Source organism: Alosa sapidissima, chromosome 15 (assembly GCF_018492685.1).
Source record: "Alosa sapidissima isolate fAloSap1 chromosome 15, fAloSap1.pri, whole genome shotgun sequence".
NCBI lineage: Eukaryota > Metazoa > Chordata > Actinopteri > Clupeiformes > Clupeidae > Alosa > Alosa sapidissima.
In genome coordinates this window covers 34,455,063-34,475,894 of record NC_055971.1, presented here as the reverse complement: position 1 = coordinate 34,475,894, position 20,832 = coordinate 34,455,063, and the positions used below count along the sequence as shown (strand labels likewise).

Sequence of the window (20,832 nt, the reverse complement as noted above, 5' to 3'; positions counted from 1 at the left end):
ACTGCCGTGCTGAAACATTAACGTTATTTCTTTGGCCTCATATTGCTTAGATTTTGTAAATGTTATGGGGAAATAGAAAATTACACCTTGGCGACATCTAGATGTGCGTGTGTGTGTGTGTGCGCATGTTTGTGCGTGTGTGTGTGCGTGTGTATGTGCGCGCATGTGCGTGGGCGCGTGTGTGTGTGCATGCGTGCGTGCGTTTGTGTGTCTCCATGTGACCCTCTGCCCTCTCTCTCTGCTCCTCTAGGTGTTTGTGTGTGTGTGTGTCTCCATGTGACTCTTTCTCTCTGCTCCTCTAGGTGTCGAAGATCGCTGCGTACGCGTACAGTGCCATCTCCCAGATCAAGGTGGACGCCAAGGAGGAGCTGGTGGTGCAGTTTGCCGTCCCATAAGCCCCCCGACGCCCCCTTACCCACAATCCCCCTCACGTTTCCTCCCTACCCACAATCCTTCCAGCCCCACGCACCCACAAGCAATGTCCCAGCTAGAGGTGGCCACTCTTAACCAACATTCTCTCTCTCTCTCTCTCTCTCTCTCTCTGTCTCACACACACACATCAGACTCAGTCATGTTCATGCACACACACACTATCTCACAAGCGCACACACACCCCTCCACTGTGTTTGTCCTTCCCCTAGTGAGTGTGTGCTGGAGGGATTGTTGTTCTGATGTCTGGTGGTGTGTTAGGGTTCACACAAATGTGTTTCTGTTCATGTGTGTTTGAGGCTCCTCTCATTGTGTGTGTGCGTGCGTGTGTGTGTGTGTTTTTGCGTGCATGTGCGCGCTGTCATTACTGTAAACCTCAGAGTTAATTTGCCCTGTTCTAACCCCTCCCACCCCCTGAGGTCAGATGACACACTTAGCCACGCCCCCAGGTCAGCTGACCTGTTCTAACCCCTCCCACCCCCTGAGGTCAGATGACGCACTTAGCCACGCCCCCAGGTCAGCCGGCCTGTAGCGTGGCGGCATCAGGCCCCGCCCAGCTGGTTATTTATTGGTCTTTTAACGTGTGCGTGCCGACGACCCCACAGAGCTGCATTCTGGGCCGGGCACGCCGGGCTTCTAAAGGGACTCCGCCGATCCACTTCCTGCTTTTAATCAAGTAATTAACGATGGGATTAATGAAATGCTCTCTAACGCTGCCCGACTGCAGTGCGCTCGTTTTGTTTTTATGTCTGGAGCAGGAGGTGTGCTGCTCAGCCTCGTGCTCCTGCATCAGATCACTTCTGTTCAACTCGACTCATGCCTGATTTCTGTTCTTTGCTCTGGTGAAAAGGAGTTCTGCATTAAAGGATTTGGAAGTACGCTGAGACTGCTGGTGGTGTGTTGTGGGGTTGGGGCTGTTCCTGTGCTTAGAGATTTGGTTACGTTTCTTCATCACGCTTTTCATTCAAAGTGAAAGTGTCTGCAAACTTCTGCAAACTTCTCGCTTCTGCCACCAGAATGCCGCCGCCACTCATCCAGTAGCAACAGGAGGAAACTGGTGTCCCACTGCCCCTCATATTGCCCCACACAACTGCCCCTCATACTGCCCCACTCCAACCGTACTGCCACTCATACTGCCCCACACAATTGCCCCACGCCACCCATACTGCCCCAATGACATTGCCCCACGCTACTGCCCCACGCTACTTTTGGCAAGTGGCATGGGGCGGGATAAGTGGCATGGGGCGGGATAAGTGGCATGGGGCGGGGCATGGGGCAGGATAAGTGGTGCTGAAATGTTTTCCATCACAGCTGCGGAAATTGGCCAGTTTAACATAGTTTTAGATGGGGGATGGGGGTGCTATTGAGCTGCTGTCAGTGCAGATCCATAGTCATAATCGCCTTACACTTCCTAGAACGCTTTCATCCAGCACAAACATTTGCACGATTGACCATCACCTGCATTGTTTTAGCGTACATGTTTACACGGACCCGGTTGGGTGTTAAATCTAGAGAATGATCACGTTAAAATGCTGAACAATTTATGCATGTGTCCAAGTTGAATAAAGAGTTGCACAAGATGTTTAGCGTTGTGAATACGAAAGTAGCAGAGTATAACATTGCTGCCCCTCCATGGAGGGCAATAAATGTGCTGAAACAGCCTCCCGTGGCACATATTCCATTAGATGACCCTCCATGGGCCATAAATGTGCTGAAACGGCCTCCTGTAGCATATACTCCATTAGATGACCCTCTATGGGCAAAAAATGTGCTGAAACAGCCTCCTGTAGCATATACTCCATTAGATGACCCTCCATGGGCAATAAATGTGCTGAAACAGCCTTCTGTAGCATATAGTCTATTAGATGACCCTCCATGGGCAATAAATGTGCTGAAACAGCCTTCCGTGTCATATAGTCTATTAGATCAGTGTTTCTCAAACTTTTTCAGACGAAGGACCACATAACCAATAAAAGAGAAACGCACGGACCACCTAGCTAAAAAAAACAGTTTTACCTACTTCAACAGTATATTAGCCTACACAATAGGCCTACTCACTGGACCACCTTGCTTATTGTCTTTGCACTTATTGCTTATTGTGTCAGAGGATTCATATGATTTAAATTGACATATCTTACATAGATAGTGTTGCAGAACTGTTTGGATTTACATACAAGTTGGTTCAATATTGCAAACAACTCATCTATATTATATTTTACCACGTCTGCTCACGGACCACTTGGGATAGCTTGCGGACCACCAATGGTCCCCGGACAACACTTTGAGAAACACTGCATTAGATGATGAGAGTGGGGGGGAAGCTAGTAGCTAACCTGAATTATCATTTCTCAATCAAATATATTTGCATTAATATTTTGTTTATTACTTATGTGTATTAATTAATTATTACACATAATTAGTACTGTATGAATATGTATTTTTTTTATTCCTTAATATGTGTTCAACTTCAAATGTATGGAAACACATTGTGTTGCACAACATTTAAAAAAACAAAAAATGGTTTCCATTGAAATATCTTAAATATTCTGAAGAAATATGTCCCACAGGGGCATGTTGTGTTTTATATTCATTATTAATTCATATAAATAACTTTCTTACACATAAAATTGCTCCATATGCATTTCTTCAAAGATTTTGATCGTTTCAGATACACCACACAACCCGAATTCCTAAAAAGTTGGGACGCTTTGTAAAATGTGAATTAAAAAAAAGAATGCTATGACTTACAAATCATGTCAACCCCACATTTAATTGAAAGGTCAAAGACAATATATCAACTGCGGAAGGAGAGAGATTTGACTATTTCATGGAAAATATAAGCACATTTTGAATTTGATGCCAGCCATTTTTTAGGCAATTAATCCCACTGATCCCTTTAGTTTTAGGCTATATCCTGCCTATATTGATCGCAGGGCTTTGAACCGGTTCAAGGAACGAAAACGAAAACCGGGAACTTTTTGTATTTTACAGGGAACAGGAACGAAACCGGAAACGTTATTATTTTTTATGTTCTGGAACAGGAACACTTATTTAAAAATAATGGTAACCGGTTAATACCGTTTTTTTTTCGTTCCTCAAAGTTTTCGTTGCCTAAAAAAAAAAGTAATTATTTTCAGAGAGGGTTAAAGCGGAGCTAGTAATCAAGGATCTTTGTTATTTTCCTGCGCACGTTAACATGACGGCTGAGGTTCACTTCCTGTGTGACATCACATCAGACATTCGCTGACTGTATGGAGAGAGAGCGGTGGATTACAAAGTCTCCACTCCACATCTTAAATAAGGGGTAAATCAAAGATTGTTAAGGCGGAGCCTTAACAATCTTTGGGTAAATTACGATCCATCGTTAATTAAAACGCTCATTCCAAACACAATAACAATAGCTATATTTGTCGACTCCACGTTAATGATGGACTAGCGAACATTTGGCTAAATGGCGCCAACACCTCTGTTTGCCTAATGCACAGATGGCTTGTTATGAGTAGGCCTACTGGATGGCCTTTCCCCCCGACAGTTGGAATTTGTTGTTGCCCGAGTGGCATAACCACGTGTCTTAATCATGTTGTTACGTTTGTGTGGACATTTTCTCTTTTAACAATAAACTACACATTTTAAATAATTGTAGGCCTATTTAATTATTATTATTATTAATAATATAATTATTATTATTTAATAATGGTTGTAATATTATTACATTTGGTTTAAGCTGGATGAGAAAGATGTGACATAATTCTATAGCATTAAACAGCTGACAGGAACGAAAATTAACCGTTCCGGGAACAGTATTTCTTTGTTCTAACCGGTTCGGGAACGTCAATTTATTGGTGGAACTCATAACCGGAAACGTTATAATTCCGTTTCTATTCGGAACGAACCGATTGAAAAAAAAAATCGGTTCAAAGCCCTGATTGATCGGTCACTATCTTTTAAAATAAATGTTCTATGTTCTAATATATTGTCATTGTTCTTAGCTCTTTAGGATTTAAGTTTTCTGTTTAAGGTTTGTAGATTATTTCTCCCTCTTTTAAATTGGAGCGAGCGTGGAGCGATTTCACTGGAGTGGGAGGATTTTGAAGTGGAGCGGGGAGCGAAATTGAGCGGAGCGACCTGACGCAAATTTGAGAGGAGGAGCGGCAGATCACGCATGTAAGACTTATCTGTAGGTCTACTTCATGTCACACACACACACACAGTGTAGAGCAGTAAGTACACGGGCAGGACAGTCATGGAGGACCGGTGAAGTGTACTTTATTGGGGCCTCTTTCTCTCTCATCACCACACACCCGCAGTGTTCCGATTCTGAATTAGCAGTTCTCAGCCCAGGAATGGAATGCTATGATGGAGGTGTTGTGTCGCGTTGCCATGGCGATCCTCAGGCGTCTGAGCTGGGCTTGGTGGGTTTGTGGCGGTGTGCGGGCTGGTGCCAGATCCGAGCCATGCGGCGCTCCTGATTGGTCACCGCACTGAAGTCCATCATCTTCAGCTGGGGCACCGCCGCAATCACGTAACCCCTGGCAACCAAAACAAAACATACGTATGCTTACACATTCAAACGTATGTAACCAATACCCTAACACATTCAAACATATGTAACCAATACCCTAACACATTCAAACGTATGTAATCAATAGGCTATCACATTCAAACATGAGTACGAATATGCTAACACATTTAAATCTAAGTAATCAATAGGCTAACACATTCAAACATAAGTACCAAAACATACAAAACATAATCCGAACTAAAAGATGGCTACCGCTGAACCCCAACTTAAGGCCCTGTGTCCACCAATCGCGTGTTCGCGACGGCTATTTTTTATACAAATCCTTTGAAGTTCAGCATCCACAGCGCTAAATGCCCCTGGCGGTAAAAAGCCCTCGCCACTGACCATTTTTTCCGCTGCGCTCAGAGCGCTGAAAGTGGAAATCTGTTCAACTTTTAGAACAGTGCTGGGCTCGTCAATGTCACTTCTCTCTTGCTAGCCAATTAAAATCAAGGAAGGGCAGTAGAAAACTTTATCAGCCAAGTCCTATGTGACTAAATGTTAAACCACTGCTGCACACAAATTACAAAGCCTAGAGGGACGACCTATTCTATTGTAAAATGAGCTCCTTTTGTCGGTCGAAGTCATATTTTTAGTGAGCCGAGTCCTGAACGATTGCTGCCATTTCAGTTAGCTAGTTAGTTAGCATTAGGCAACGCTCCAAAAAGACGTGCTGGCAGACGGTTTTGGTAACATAGCAACAATAAACAACTGACCGAAGCTTTCTGAAAATGAGGTTGAGGGCGCTGTCAGTGCAAAAAACGTGTTTGGTGGACACGGCCTTAAGATGTCTACCGCCAAACCCTCACTAAAAGATGGCTACTGGCTCACTGCCCTGCTGACTAGAGAGCACACACACACACACCTGTCAGGAGGGGTATAGGCAGATACTATATGCACACACACACACTGGCATCCCGAGGGGACATGTCGTGGACGGACGGTACATTCCCATAGAAGGAGGTCATGGAAGTCCCAAGATGGCCGCCTTCGTAGAAACTACATCTCCCATAATGCAGTGGGAGGAGTGCAGGTGTTTGGGATTAATCTTTAAGGCAGAAGGGAGACCGACAAAAGGTGTGCTTGGTGGAACACACGGAGGAAGCCTTGGGAACTCTGCTCAAAGAAAGTTAAGTCAGACTTTCTAATGAGACACAGCACTCAAAAAATGCTCCATAGAAATGCATGGGGCTAGTTTGTAACGCCAACGCGGCAAAACGTCGACATGTGAATACATTGAGCCAATCATGTGGTGTGATGTGAATATATTGAGCCAATCGTGTGTTGTGTTGTGAATACAGTGAGCCAATCATGTGGTGTGTTGTGAAGACATCGTGCCAATCATGTGTTGTGATCTCGCTGCTGGAGCAAGATTGGTGTCGTGAAGCCTTGCGCACGCGCATTTCTGCCAAAATAGATGCCCGATGAGTGCCCAAAAAGCATTGCAATATGGTCGCCGAGTGGAGAGACTTGCCTAAAAGGACTTTGGTTAAGTTTGTGGACTGGAAAGCTGGAACTTGAGTTTTGGACTTTGGACTTTTGAGTTTTGGATTTATCTGGAGGACTTTAATGAATGACTCTTGCTGAGACGGAGCTATAAACGTTTCGTTGAGTATTTTTCTGACCCTTCCTGAGTTACTCTAAAGAGTGAATTGTAGCAAAATAAAAGCTCCAATCTTCTGTTAACACAGTTTGTTCTTGTCCTAATATTGCCCACACAGCCTCAGAACTCAGAAAACCCCTCCGAACGCTACAACACACACACACACACGTATAGGCGGATACTAATATGCACACACACACACACTCTCAAGCACTCACACACACATGCTCATATGCGCATGCACACACACACACGTAAACCCCAGGACACACTCACACACACATGTAAACAGCACACACACTCGTTCTCCAGGTCAGTGCCAGCAAGTATAAGAGGGGCAGTCCCTCCAGTGCAAATGCACACACACGGACCTGTATCCCTGCTCGGTTTCCAGGGTGTTGCCGTGCAGGGTGAGTGTGTGTAACCATGGCAGCGAGCCCAGCTTATCCACCTCCCCCAGCCTGCTGATGCTGTTGCCATGGAGATATAACACCCTCAGCTGCTCCAGCTCTATCAGGGCCTGGGGAGGAACGGACACCATCACACACACACACCATCACACACACAATCACATACACACACACACCATCTCACACACACACACACACACCATCACACACACACACACACACCATCACATACACACACACACCATCACATACACACACACACCATCACACACACACACACACACCATCACACACACACACACACACACCATCACACACACACACACACACACCATCACATACACACACGCGCACACACACACCATGTGGTGTGTGTGTGTGATTGTAGTGTGTGAGTGTGTGTGTGTATGTGTGTGTGAAATGTATGTTCTTTTGATTTGTACATGGACACTTGTTTTAACTCCAAGCTGTTGAAATATCAGCCACTTGTATGGGGTTTCAATGCAAAATTATTATTCTTGTTTTTTGGAGTCTTGGGCATGTGCACAAACTTGTCTTACGCGGACTGCAACTGTGTGGACTAAGCAAGCCAATAGCAAAAAAACTTGCAAAGTACTGCTCCATTTCTGCAATAATAGGTAGTTTATCCATCTGGAAGCGACGATGCCATGTTTACCTATAATCATGCAGTTCAGAATGAAAATAGCACAATGCATTCTGTGTCTGATCAGACCTTCCTAAGTGTGTAACATACTTCCTTCAATGTTTGGATCTGTGAATCTCCTGTGTTAAGGTCTAAATAAAAGCATTAAAATGTGCGTGTGTGGTGTGTGTGTGGTGTCTGTGTGTGTGTGTGTGTGTGTGTGTGTGTGTGGTGTGTGGTGTGTGTGTGTGTGTGTGTGTGTGTGTGTGTTGTGTGGTGTACATGGTGTGTGAGGTACCGTGTCTATGTGGGAGATGTCGTTGAAGGAGAGGTCCAGCCAGGCGAGCTGGTGTGGTTGGCTGAGCAGGGCGTGGACAGTGCTGTGGAGGCCGCTCAGCTCCGTGATGATGTTGTTGTTCAGACGCAACGCTCGGCTGCAGAACTTCCGCTCCGCAGAGCGCTTGAGTGGACGCAGCCCAGTGTTAGGCTCCTCACCAAGCACGTCTCCACACACACACACACACACACGAACACAACAAGAAACATCAGACCTTTACACGCTGGTACACTGAAACACACGTAAAAGAGCTTGACACCCATAACCCTACACATCACACACACATATCGCACATGCGCACACACACACACCACCTCACAACACACACATACACCACACACACACCTCACACACACACATACTACTACACACACACACATACCTCACACACACATACCACACACACACACACATACCTCACACACACACATACCACACAAACACACATACTACACACACACCTCACATACCACACACACACATACCTCTCACACACACATACCACACACACACTAGGGCTGCACAATTAGTTGATTCTTAATTGAAACTGCAAGTTGAACGAATGCAAACTAATTGCAAAGGTTGCACCTCTGTCCCAATGGTCTTATCACACATGAGTTTTATATTCATTCTCTGTGTGTGACAGACAGTGAAGCTCACCTATCGGGAGTGTTGTGCTTCTCATGCACTAGGCTCACCAATCAGAGGTCCCACAACTTAACAGACGCACACACACAGACCCAAGCTCACCAATCAGGAGTGCTGTTCTTCTCATGCACTAGGCTCACCAATCAGAGGTCCCACAACTTAAAACAAAATTTGTAATACTGAACCTGAAGCTTGGTTTTCAAGAATGAAGCCTATATCACAATCAGGCCTATATCACAATCAAATTGCAATATGTAATTGAGAAAAGATCATGTTGGTGGAATGAGTTGCCCAGTGCTCTCCGTTCTGGTAGTTTTGGGTCGTTTAAGAGGGGTCTAAAGACATTCCTGTTTAACATGCACTTAGTTCTTTAAGCGCTTGTTATGCGTTATGGTTTGTATAATATTGTTTTATTTCCATTAGGCTGTTGATTAATTTGACATTATTGTTTATTATTGATATTCTCCTTAATTTAGTCTTACCAAGTCATTGTTTTTATATTATTGATTGAATGGACATTATTGTTTATTTTGCTTTTTCCCCTCATTTTCATTGCTTATTTTATTAAGCTATTGATTTAAGCGTAATTGACATTGTTGTTTATTATTGCTAGTCTCCTTAATTATAGTTTGATCAACATTCTAATCTGTTCCCTGTTACATTTTATTATGTTGTTTTTGTATTTGTGTGTCGCTTTGGACAAAGACAAATCCCATAACCATCTACAGGAACATTTGCAATTATATTTCCTCCAAATCGTGCAACCCTGTCACACACACACATCGGCCATCTCTCACACACACACACACACACACCTCACAACTTCACGCAACACAAGCACCACACAAAAGTAAGAAAACAAGCTGCATCTGCAGAAAATTATACCATTCCACCAATTTCTACATGTATTTCTCAGTGAAAGATACTCTCTTTGCTACCTCAGAAATGTATGCTGTGCTGCGTGTTTTGCAGCTGTAAGTTAAACCTTTATTTGGGAGAAGCATAGGCCTACCTGCCATCGAACTGAGACATTTAAATGAAAAGTCCAGCGGGGGACCAAACATTTCTCAGGTCAGTGAAGCGCTTCTCTAGAGACGGTGCGAAGAACAAACTGCCCCCTTAAAATCCGCGACGACAAAGAGCACTTACTGAGAACTACAGAGTGTTCTTATGTCTGTTCGTACGTCTCCTCGTGGGAAACCTACGGTCACCGACACACATTACGGTAATCTCCCTCATCTACAGTAATGCCACAACAAAGCGTTACCACGGTGACAGATGCAGCGAAAAATCTAGAGCACAAAGCGTTCTACTCATTGTTGCGGGGTTCTAGACCATGTTATTTACGGTGTAAATCGTCTATGGTGCACACAACAAGTTTCAAGCATATACTTCGCAATATAACGAAATTCTTGTGCCACAGTTGCAGTAGTGCAAGGAGGAGGGGTAAATAAACACAGGGGGGCAGTAGGGGGACCTTAAATAAAGGGAGTTGAAGAAGGACTGTATTGTACAGTACTACGCATAGCTAAACTAGTCATACATGCACATATTGTAAATAAAACCTTATGGACTTCGGACATTTAGGATTCTAACAGTTTGTGGGGGGGGGGGGACTGTCACTTGCTGAATCGTGTGGTGTGGGTGGTAATGCTCCGGTAGCACTTGCCAGAGGGAAGCAGTGAGCAGACGAGAAGAAAGGTTCCCCAGCCACACTGTGATGCATCCAGCCAGGACGCTCTGCAGCGATAAAAGTTCTCCAGGGTTTTTGTTCCCACCCCAAAACTCTTCAGCCTCCTCAGAAAGATCATGAAGAGGAATGTGTAAGAAAAATGTAAGAAAAAAAATAAAACGTGGTTACAGGTTTGTCCAATCGGTTTGTTTGTGGTAAAGTGACGTCACATGTGTACAGCCAATGGAGAGGCACCTCGAACGCCGCTGAAATTTGAAATGCAGTTTGAAGGAGCAGTGACTAGTTAGAGTTACAGTAGCTTGAGGGAAACGGCAACATCGGTAAGTGTCGAGTTTCCAAATGGTGGTAAATGATGCTTTGGCTTTCATAACGTGTTTTATCGCGTACAAATGGATTTAATAAGGGGAACAATCTAATGTAATTTCTTTCAGTAACGTTACACTAACTGTCGATAGCTAACGTTAGCATAGTCTACTAGCTACCACAGCTAACGTTATCTTGTATGTATAACGCCAGCTTGCCCAACAACACTTCTAACATTAAGTTTATTGTGGAAGTTGCCTTTAGTGAAGTTCTGTAACATTGCTAATATCAGGTAGTTATAATGCTGCGAATCCATTTTTGCCAACCAATGTCACGTCAACCTAGCTTGCCAATGATAACCTGACAACGTTAATGTAACCTGTTCAAAATAGCATGACGTTAACCCTTGCTTTGATTTTTCGCGGACATTTTCCAATACCTCTGGGGGAGAGTATTTTAGAAAGCTTTCGTTAATGACAGCTGAACGATGTAGCTTTATATTTTGTCTCATAAGTTCAAGTATTGAAACTAACTGGTTTACGTTACTGTTGAAGGTAACGTTAGATTGTGATATGTTGACGCTCATTCACCTGAGCCGTTATCGATGCTAACGTTAGGGATCAACTGGCTTCCGTTATCTACTGGCGCTGACTGCACACAAGTATAGATAACGTTACTGGAGGAAAAGTGTCCTACAAAACTAGGGCATGGTATCGTGGAATGGCCAATCTGCGACCTTCCACGCAGAAACAGGAAATGCTTAGCATTTGATAGTTGAGCTGTAACGCCGAGAATGCCAGCCTGGCAGCTCAGCCGTCGTCACGGCATAGGGCGACACCTACATGTGCCGTTTATGTAAACAAAACCCTGCGTAACGACGCATGACTTTCAAACGTCCCTCCTTACTTACAAACATTACATTCAGTTTGATTCGTATGCCTGACGCTGTTATCCAAGGGTACTTATTATACTATTGTCCTTAAAAGGTCTTCTCATAATAGTTATGGTGGATTCTAGGTTAGTGTTTTGTCCTTCTAAGTTATTCTCCTCTGAGCGCTTGTCTGTCTGTGTGTGTGTGTGTTTGCAGGCTCCAGCGATGGCCTGTGTTTTGGCCGAGAGGAAGGAGAAGGCTCTCCTGGCCTGGGTAATAAATACACTCAACAGAACAGACATGGTTTCATACATACACACGCACACACACACACGATTATATTGCACAGCTGGAGAGCAAGCATTTTCAGCCTAAACCACTGTCGGTGTGTGTGTGTGTTCGTCTTGTTGATGTATGCACATTGTGTTGTGTGTGTGTGTGTGTGTTGCAGGTAAACAGTTTTGCCCTGGGTGACTCGGTTGGGAAGATTTGCGAGTTGAGGGATGGCTACCTGCTCAGCCAGTTACCTGCCAGGCTGTGAGTCTAACTTATACACACACTCTCACATACACACATAATACACACATACAGACACATATACATATAACCTCCCAGGCTGTGAGTCTAACTTACACAAACACACACACACAGAGACACACACACATACACATACCGACACATATATATTACCTGCCAGGCTGTGAGTCTAACTTACACACACACTCACACACACATACATACATATTACCTGCCAGGCTGTGAGTCTAACACACACAAACACTAGGGGTGTAACGGTACACAGAAGTCACGGTTCGGTTCATAGCTCGGTTCAGACATCACGGTTTGGTACGAGTTCGGTCCAATGGAGGGAAAAGCAAATCAAAAATGCAAAAGGCATTTTTTTACTGTGAATGTCTCAGGCTGTAGGGCCTACTACTTAGTCATGCAATCTCTCCCCTGAGCTAGCTGCAACAGCTTGAAGTGTGCAAAGTAAGATGTAATCAAGTAGCCTACCCCACATCATCTAGGCCTACAGACTCCATCTGTAACTTGTAAACAAAATAAGACAATCAGCTATAAAACTAAAAATAGGCCTACAGCATCTCTCATTTATGAAAGTGCAAATTACAAAGAATAATGAGTTTTTAAAAATCCACTTAGGCGAGACCTTCAACATCCGTGTTTAGTTGTATATGGAAGGGTCTACAGTTTGCCTCAATATTTTCAGTGTGTCTACAGTAATAATCTACTAACTGTGTGAACTTTTTTGCTTTCTTTAAAAAAATAAAATAATAATTTTTATATTGCGCCTTTCGTATCATGAACGGACTACAATTAGAAGTCACGTGACTTTAACCTTCGACGTTACTCATGTAACATGGTTTGTTTATTAGCCTGGTTAGCGTTGACACTTAACAGTGAGAGAAAGTGGAATAGAACATTATGTCCAATATTCCAATATGTGGTTTAATGTTCTGCATTTGTCATTAGTAGGTCACTTTGATACTAAAAGTATGATTCTACGTAATGACTGTATGATATCTGAACTGTCCCTGTGTATATCTGTGTGTGACTCTATTTAGAGATAGCCAGGATTGCCAGGTTGCCACTAATCAGAGTTTGATTCAGTGTAGTCCACATGAGATGGGATGACCAACGCCATCTCCCGTCAGCCTGGAAGGATACTTAAACCCTAACTATTTCCTTGTCTATAGAGCAGCTGATGGATCTATAAGTGAAGTCATGCTCTCTCTCCTTTGATGCGCATCATTGTAAATAAACTCTGTTCCTAAATTTTTCATACTATTGGTCTGACTGGGTCAGGGCTCCACAGTGCGACTAAAATATTTCCTGGGTCGCACTGGTGCACCTAATGTAGTGTTAGTTTCGTCAGACGAGACGAGAGAAAATATGTTCGCCAACGACTTTTTTTTTCATGACTAAGACGAGACGTCAGTAATGTCCTGAAACACTGACTAAGACTAAGACTATCTTAAGATGCATTATTGTTGACGAAAAAAGACTAAAATGTTTTGCATGAAATAAAAACTAAGATAAAATCTCTTCATTTTCATCTACAAAATGAGAAGACAGAATATCTAGCTGTTATGTTTTCAAAATATTCCGAATGAGTTCATACGCAACAGCTTTCCTGTAGGCTAGTCTACGTGCTGTTGCTGCAACCCTGTGGCTGCAACACGAAACTACATGGAACAAGAACACTGGAGATTTCTGCCAGAGTTAGCAAGATAACTACCTAAGCTTTATGCCACAATGCTACATACCCAGAAGTTGAAGCTTCTCTCATACAAATTAACATCCCCCAGAATGTCCATACGAAAATGTTCATCATGTAATGTCAACTATTTAACTAGTTAGACTGATGATGCAAAGTTTGCTAGCAAGTAAGCTAATATGGAAAGTTCGCTAGCAAGTTAGCTATGGCTAAGATGGGGAATGTGTTGTGTTTGGGCGCATATCGCCATCTAGCGAGGCGGAGTAAAACATTAATACTTTGGCCTATGACAGTGTTTCTCAAACTTTTTCAGTTTCAGGACCACTTAACTAACCCTAGCTAAAAAAAAAAAAGATTAGACCTACTTCAACAGTAGCCTATAATTAGTCTACACAATAGGCCTACTCACTGAACCACCTTGCTTATTGTCTTTGCACTTTGCTTATTGTGTGGATTCATACTGTATGATTTAACCTGGCATATCTTACATAGACAGTGTTGCAGAACTGTTTTTACATACAAGTTGGTTCAATATTGCAAACAACTCATCTATATTATATTTTACCATGTCTGCTTGCGGACTACTTGGGATAGCTTGCAGACCACCAGTGATCCCCGGACCACACTTTGAGAAACAATGGTCTACGAATATGACAGTGGTCCAGTCAAATCTTATACTGTCTATGGCCAAATCCCAGCCGAGCTATAACTATAGCTCGACTTACCTGTGCATGTAAACATACTGACTGACAAAAAATCAGAATGAGTAATTATAACAGACGAGTAGCCCTGTGGACACACAATATTGTTGGAAAATTGAGATGTGTGAAACACTTTGACTGAAATGGTAATCAGAAATAATTTGTTATAAAAAAAAAAGACTAAAATGTGTTGACTAAAACTGACTAAGATACCTTTAGTTTTCTTTTGACTAAAATAACGAGACTTTTAGTAGACTAAAACTTGACTAACAAAAATGATATTTGAATGACTAAATATGACAAAGACTAAAAAGGACATTTCGTCACAAGACTAAGACTAAATTAAAAATAGGTGACAAAATTCACACTAACCTAATGTCATAAGGTTGAGCGCCTAGACTTTACTCGCATCTAACTAAGCGGTTGTTCTACTTTGACTAGTGGTGCATGGTGCACCAATACTGCAAAAGTATCGCAATACCCTGAAATTAGAAACCTCACAATACCTAATTGTATTAGTATCGATATAGCCTACGTTTATGACAGTCGTGCGCTTCCCGTACCCTATGTGTCTTTTCTCCTCACAGTGTCATCATTTTGTCATGGTCATTTTGGTCAAGTTTGTATTGGCGAGCACTGCGTCCATAGATGTCTGGCACACTGACACGACAAATGATATGTTGGAATTGCACCCAACAGGGGATCTGTCTTTGGTCCGATGTCCATGTGAGGATGTTGTTGACACACTTCATGAATTTCACAAAAATGTCACCATGTTCATCTGAACGTTCAACAATGTTTCCAATGAACCAGTCATCATAGATTCAGGCAATGTATTTTCCTAGCTGGAAAATTGAGTTTTGTGGCTGATCTGACATTGTTCTTTTTTAGTGCAGAAGATATTAAAAAACATGAGGAAACATACGAATTGGAGAGACGTTACGCCTCAGCCAAAACGATCAGTGGAACACGATCACATCATTGCTTTAAACCAATTTCCAAAAATAAGATATGGATGAAATTAATATCACAGGATACAATATTCACAGATGCCGATGCAGGACAACAATTTGATTCAGAACGCTTGGATACAGAACACCCGGCAGAACACTCAGTCAGATCAGCCACAAAACTCAATTTTCCAGCTAGGAAAATACATTGCCTGTATCTATGATGATGATGACTGGTTCATTGGAAACATTGTTGAATGTTCAGATGAACATGGTGACGTTTTTGTGAAATTCATGAAGTGTGTCAACAACATCCTTAAATGGCCATCAGACCAAAGACAGGTCCCCTGTTGGGTGCCATTCCAACATATAATTTGTTGTGTCAGACATCTATGGACGCAGTGCTCGCCAATACAAACTTGACCAAAATGACCATGACAATTTCTTGGATAACACTTAAAGACACTTCCATTTAATTTTCAATTTAATTTTAGTTGGAGAGTGGCAGAGAAAACTCCCTTTTATCTGTAGTGTTCTTACACTATGTAACATTCTTGTTATTTAGTTTGAAAGTTTGATGGCGGGTCTCTTTCATGGGGGATAAGGGGTTAATCTGTGACAATCTCAATATATAATTGTTTGCCATCACTGAGCATAATACTAAGTTATTTCCACTATTTTCATGCTTTATCATCACTAAATTCTCCCTGATCTACATTCTAGACTTCTGGAAACAATGTCCAAAATGGTGCATTATAAGGAATAAAATTCATATTATGGAGGTTCATAGTCAAAAATGTTATTTCATTAAAAGAAAGAACAAATATGTATCTTTATCTGGTATAAATCCCATTAGGATCATCAAATGCCCACATGGTTATTTGGGGGTCCAAATATAGGGTTAAAAAAAAAAGTCACCTTTGCCGGAAAGGGTTTTTGGACCCCCATAAAACCCCCACCAGTGGTACCATAACCCTCAAATTAATTTTGGCAAGAGCAAAGTTCCCAAATATAACAAATAATCCTGTTTAGAATAAATATGATCATTAATCGTGGTTCTACGGCCACCCAAAAAGTGAAAAATCACACATGCCGTCAACATTTTTTAGGACTTTGGTGACCCACCTCTCACCTAAACAGTAAGGAATGTTAATTCTGCCTCCAGAATTGTGTAGTACAGGCTACAATGAACTACCACACCAGTTTCCAGCCTTCTACCACTATTAGAACAGACGTTATGGGCTTCCAAAAATGGCAAAGGATGAAATGTGAAATTCTAATGTGTCAATTAGGGCCGTGGCACCCGAATTTCAAATGGACGGCACGGGCAAACCGTTTGAGATATTGACCTGAAACTTCAGATTCCTTTGTTTGGTAACATAAGGCATATTTTCCGGCTTTTCAGCGAAATCTGAGAGGTGTCATGTACATGGGTGGCTGAGTTGGCGTGGAATGACCCAAAGGTCATCACCACACGGTTTACACCAGCTCTTCATGTGAGAGCACAACACAAGTTGCCCTCAAAGGCGATCACCACACGGTTTACACCAGCTCTTCATGTGAGAGCACAACACAAGTTGCCCTCACATAAAGGTGATCACCACACAGTTTACACCAGCTCTTCATGTGAGAGCACAATACAAGTTACCCTCACATAAAGGTGATCACCACACAGTTTACACCAGCTCTTCATGTGAGAGCACAACACAAGTTGCCCTCACATAAAGGTGATCACCACACAGTTTACACCACTTTCCATCATTACAAAATCGTTTTATGTCGTATGTTTTGGTATGTGTATCTAGAGGCTGGTGAAGCCCTGTAGGGGGATGTTTTTTATCTCGTTCCAGTGATTGGTAGACCTACCTATCTGGGTGATGGTGTCGTATGTGCGTTAGCATGTTCAATGGATTTCCACTCACATACCCAACAACTACTGAACAACGCCAACACAGTCTTATCCACCACTCTCTCGCCTGTACTACTGTAACTGACTGGAAAACCGAAGTTTTCCCAAACTTGCGATCTTAGAGAGACCTCTCTTGTGGGCCGCCACCACTCGCCATACCCGTCCTTAGTGCTGCTGCTGACTCTGACTGACTCATCATACCCGTCCTTAGTGCTGCTGCTGAATGACTCACTCATCATACCCGTCCTTAGTGCTGCTGCTGACTCTGACTGACTCATCATACCCGTCCTTAGTGCTGCTGCTGTCTCTGACTGACTCATCATACCCGTCCTTAGTGCTGCTGCTGTCTCTGACTGACTCACTCGACCGTTGACCTGACAAAAACATGTAACCTACGTAGGCGGACCTCGGCTACCTATGCGCCAATGAGAGCTACACAGAGCTAAAGCCGGACTACAGATTAGGTGTCCCTAATGAACTCGCGTATCCAACAGTAGTTCTACATTGCTTTAATTAATTCACGCACAAATTTTATTTATTTTTATACCGTGTATTCTCCGTGTAAACCGTACCGTTTCGGTTCAATGCAAATACTGTACATGTACCGTTCCACCCCTAACACACACACACACACACACACACACACACACACACACACACACACACACACACATGTTCGAGAAAGGCCTACCTGTGCCTTAAAGTAAATTAAAGCACTTTTGGAATTCTATGCCACTAATAACCATGAACATTCATTCAAGGTCTTTGAAAAGTCATGGAAAGGTTATAAAATGTTGTCCGAAAATGGGTGGACACACACACACACACACACACACACACACACACACACACACACACACATTCACTCAATTATGCACACGTTCAATCATATGCTTTGGACAAAGGTGTCTGCCAAATCCCATAACCATACACACACACACACACACACACACACACACAAACACAAACAATCACTCAATTATGGACACACACATTTGCTTACACAGTTGGTGTACAGATAAATGCACTTGCGCGTGCGCGCACACACACACACACACACACACACACATTCTGTTCACACCTACATCCATTCCCCAAAATACTCCATCTGTAATGTCATGTAATATACACCTTTGTCAATTTGTAAACGTGTGTGTGTGTGTGTGTGTGTGTGTGTGTCTCAGTGGTGGGAGAGAAGCAGTATCCTCTGTGGATCAAACGCCAGCAGAGCGTTTCAAGGAGGTGGCGGACTTCCTGGACAGTGAGTACAGATGGAATAGGAGTACAGGAACGTGTGTGTTCTGAACTGTGTTGATCAGTGTGTGTGTGTGTGTGTTTGCAGAACAGTGCAGATGAACTGTGTTGATGAGCGTGTGTGTGTGTGTTTGCAGAACAGTGTTGATGAGCGTGTGTGTGTGTGCTGTTTGCAGAACAGTGCAGATGAACTGTGTTGATCAGCGTGTGTGTGTGTGTGTGTTTGCAGAACAGTGTTGATGAGCGTGTGTGTGTGTGCTGTTTGCAGAACAGTGCAGATGAACTGTGTTGATCAGCGTGTGTGTGTGTGTTTGCAGAACAGTGTTGATGAGCGTGTGTGTGTGTGCTGTTTGCAGAACAGTGCAGATGAACTGTGTTGATCAGCGTGTGTGTGTGTGTTTGCAGAACAGTGTTGATGAGCGTGTGTGTGTGTGTGTGTGTGTGCTGTTTGCAGAACAGTGCAGATGAACTGTGTTGATCAGCGTGTGTGTGTGTGTGTTTGCAGAACAGTGTTGATGAGCGTGTGTGTGTTTGCAGAACAGTGTTGATGAGCGTGTGTGTGTGTTTGCAGAACAGTGCAGATTTACTGCTGGATGTGGCGTCTCCATCAGCTGGGAGAAGATCACGGACGCCCTCAGCAGCCACGCCGACATGGAATTGGCCAAGGTAGAACATGACCCTCACACCCACTTAGAGCTGGCCAAGGTAGAACACCACCCACACACCCACTTAGAACTGGCCAAGGTAGAACATGACCCTCATGCTGACATGGAACTGGCCAAGGTAGAACAGCGCCCCCATAAACTGTATTTAGTGAATTTGGTGAAACACGGTATTGCACTCCTGTCGTCTCCAAGTGGCCCCCAGCCCGAGTTGAAATCCTTATCACTAAAGCAACGTGTAAACAAAAAAGATCATCCAATCAAATTAAGTATAGTCACGGTCAGTGTCAAACTGATTCGTCAGCACCTTAGAAAGCCATCCTTTCCATAATAATATAATAATATCCTCCCTCCTGTGTGTGTGTGTGTGCGCGTGTGTGTGTAGGTGGTGCTCCTTCTGTGCCACCACTCTATGGCAGTGTCGCTGTTCCCGATGCACAGCCTGGACTATGACACAGAGGTAAGCGGGGTGTGATGAGGGCGCAGTGTGATGAGGTCATGAGGGCGCAGTGTGATGAGGTCATGAGGGCGCAGTGTGATGAGGTCATTAGGGCGGAGTGTGACGACAAAGATTCTATAGTTAACTAAGATGAATCATAAGACGATTCACCAGTGGAACGAAATGGCACTAGTTCCGGACTCTTAAAAAGGCGTGTCAAAACATAAACTTTTCTCTGAATAAGCAATAATAACATATACATATAATTTTGTATACTATTTTACAGTCATTGTTTGTGTGTGATGCCAATGAAACACTCTTTCGGACACGGAATGAATAATTTCATTTTGCCCCGTTAACCGAGCTAGCTAGCTAGCTAACGTTAGCACAGTAAACGGAAAGTGAATGGGAATGTTCGCTAGCTAGCAGCTAAGAACTTTGGTTAAACTTATATGTTGTTGCAAACAAACCTGAAGTAACATATGTTCAGCAACTTTGTGGTAGTCTACTAGTTCTAGCAAAAAATATGTTAGGTTAGTTTATCAACCATCTCTCAGTCTAGAGCCTCTGAGAACAGGTGGCTGTGCACCAGAGCTTTGAGGAGACAGTGACAGATCACGAACAAAGCTATTTTTGTCTTTAGTTATTTCTTTGGAAAATACAATTTCAATGTCGGAATGTTAGGGAGACATGTGGCTTCTAGAAAATGGGTTCAAAACTTACATGGCTGAATGTAGGGCTAAGGGATTGGTCATATTCCGTGAACATGTTCATTTCTCCCATAGGAATACATAGACACTGGACCTCCCGCTAGACTCCTAAATGGGCGTGACTGCTTCGAACCCCACGTCACAACGTGCCAGAATTTACCCTCTTATGAATCGTCTCGCTTTATCAACCGTCTCTGGTGACGAGGTCATGAGGGCGGAGTGTGATGAGGTCATGAGGGCGCAGTGTGATGAGGTCATGAGGGCGCAGTGTGACGAGGTCATGAGGGCGCAGTGTGACGGGCGGAGTGTGATTAGGGCGCAGTGTGATGAGGTCATGAGGGCGGAGTGTGATGAGGTCATGAGGGCGCATTGTGATGAGGGCGCAGTGTGACGAGGTCATGAGGGCGCAGTGTGACGAGGGCGGAGTGTGATGAGGTCATGAGGGCGGAGTTTGATGAGGCCGTGTCTATGTA

At 43.4% G+C, this 20,832-nt stretch overlaps 3 protein-coding genes and 1 long non-coding RNA gene across 8 annotated transcripts in view; 2 read left to right on the top strand and 2 right to left on the bottom strand.

The window, feature by feature from the left end:
• Positions 1 to 1,308, top strand: part of lamtor1 (late endosomal/lysosomal adaptor, MAPK and MTOR activator 1) — an 8,911-nt gene extending 7,603 nt beyond the window's left edge. The window contains exon 5 of the mRNA XM_042062970.1: positions 303 to 1,308. Coding sequence (XP_041918904.1) covers positions 303 to 395 — 93 coding nt within the window. The 3' untranslated portion in view covers positions 396 to 1,308. The remainder of the gene's footprint in view (positions 1 to 302) is intronic.
• LOC121683356 overlaps positions 466 to 20,832 on the bottom strand; it is a 23,772-nt gene continuing 3,405 nt past the window's right edge. Inside the window, exons 2-3 of the long non-coding RNA XR_006022754.1 lie at positions 12,762 to 12,768; positions 466 to 545 (exon numbers count right to left, since the gene is read on the bottom strand). This is a non-coding gene — a long non-coding RNA (uncharacterized LOC121683356). The remainder of the gene's footprint in view (positions 546 to 12,761; positions 12,769 to 20,832) is intronic.
• numa1 (nuclear mitotic apparatus protein 1) overlaps positions 479 to 20,832 on the top strand; it is a 47,319-nt gene continuing 26,965 nt past the window's right edge. For 3 of the 5 annotated variants that reach the window (XM_042062933.1, XM_042062930.1, XM_042062931.1), the window contains exons 1-6: positions 10,436 to 10,465; positions 11,715 to 11,771; positions 11,950 to 12,035; positions 18,479 to 18,555; positions 19,120 to 19,214; positions 19,596 to 19,670. In XM_042062933.1, the coding sequence (XP_041918867.1) occupies positions 10,451 to 10,465; positions 11,715 to 11,771; positions 11,950 to 12,035; positions 18,479 to 18,555; positions 19,120 to 19,214; positions 19,596 to 19,670 (405 nt within the window). In that variant the 5' untranslated portion in view covers positions 10,436 to 10,450. Of the gene's footprint in view, positions 682 to 10,435; positions 10,466 to 10,557; positions 10,645 to 11,714; positions 11,772 to 11,949; positions 12,036 to 18,478; positions 18,556 to 19,119; positions 19,215 to 19,595; positions 19,671 to 20,832 lie in introns of those variants that run through there. The other 2 variants (XM_042062932.1, XM_042062934.1) reach the window with 2 other exon arrangements.
• On the bottom strand, positions 4,674 to 9,901 carry lrrc51 (leucine rich repeat containing 51). The gene is made up of 4 exons (XM_042062969.1): positions 9,644 to 9,901; positions 7,945 to 8,150; positions 6,965 to 7,113; positions 4,674 to 4,958 (listed from the first exon to the last, which is right to left on the bottom strand). The coding sequence occupies exons 1-4, from the start codon at positions 9,693 to 9,695 to the stop codon at positions 4,820 to 4,822; spliced, it is 546 nt and encodes a 181-aa protein (XP_041918903.1). The 5' UTR covers positions 9,696 to 9,901; the 3' UTR covers positions 4,674 to 4,819.